This window comes from Helobdella robusta, assembly GCF_000326865.2.
Source record: "Helobdella robusta unplaced genomic scaffold HELROscaffold_5, whole genome shotgun sequence".
Lineage (NCBI taxonomy): Eukaryota > Metazoa > Annelida > Clitellata > Rhynchobdellida > Glossiphoniidae > Helobdella > Helobdella robusta.
The window spans coordinates 6,709,751-6,710,710 of record NW_008705254.1 but is presented as its reverse complement, the minus strand read 5'-3'; the positions used below and the strand labels follow the sequence as shown (position 1 = coordinate 6,710,710).

At 42.3% G+C, this 960-nt stretch overlaps 1 protein-coding gene across 1 annotated transcript; it reads left to right on the top strand.

Moving 5' to 3' along the window:
- Positions 1-628, top strand: HELRODRAFT_68473 (hypothetical protein; the record flags this gene model as incomplete). Its single annotated transcript, XM_009026988.1, has 2 exons — positions 1-124; positions 510-628. Coding segments are annotated over 2 exons (243 nt in total), but the record flags the coding sequence as incomplete, so codon positions are not given.
- Positions 629-960: the final 332 nt, after the last annotated feature.

Below are 960 nucleotides of genomic sequence, written 5' to 3'. Positions count from 1 at the left end.
AGGAATCTAGGTTGCCTTGAAGATTCTAGGTTGTCCGGAGGATTCTATGTTGCCCGGAGAATTCTAAATTGCCTGGAGGATTCTAGGTTGCCTGGAGGATTTCAGGTTGCCTTGGAGATTTTAGGTTAGGATTCAAGGTTGTCCGGAGAGTTGCCTGAAAGATTCTAGATTGCCTGGAAAATTGCAGGTTGCCTGGAATATTTTAGGTTGCCTGGAAGATTTTAGGTTTTTTAGAGGATTCTGGGTTGCATGGAGGATTCTAGGCTGACTGGAGGATTTTAGAATGCTTAGACAATTCAAGGTTGCATGAAGAATTCAAGGTTGCCTGAAAGATTCTAGTTGTTTGAAAAATTTTAGGTTGCCTGGAAGATTCTAGGTTGCCTTGAAGATTTTAGGTTGTCCGGAGGATTCTATGTTGCCCGGAGAATTCTAAATTGCCTGGAGGATTCTAGGTTGCCTGGAGGATTCTAGATTGCCTGGAAGATTTTAGGTTGCCTGAAGGAATCTAGGTTGCCTTGAAGATTCTAGGTTGTCCGGAGGATTCTATGTTGCCCGGAGAATTCTAAATTGCCTGGAGGATTCTAGGTTGCCTGGAGGATTTCAGGTTGCCTTGGAGATTTTAGGTTAGGATTCAAGGTTGTCCGGAGAGTTGCCTGAAAGATTCTAGATTGCCTGGAAAATTGCAGGTTGCCTGGAATATTTTAGGTTGCCTGGAAGATTTTAGGTTTTTTAGAGGATTCTGGGTTGCATGGAGGATTCTAGGCTGACTGGAGGATTTTAGAATGCTTAGACAATTCAAGGTTGCATGAAGAATTCAAGGTTGCCTGAAAGATTCTAGTTGTTTGAAAAATTTTAGGTTGCCTGGAAGATTCTAGGTTGCCTTGAAGATTTTAGGTTGTTTGGGGGATTCTATGTTGCTTGGAAGATTTTAGGTTGTCTAAAAGATTCTAGGTTGCCTGG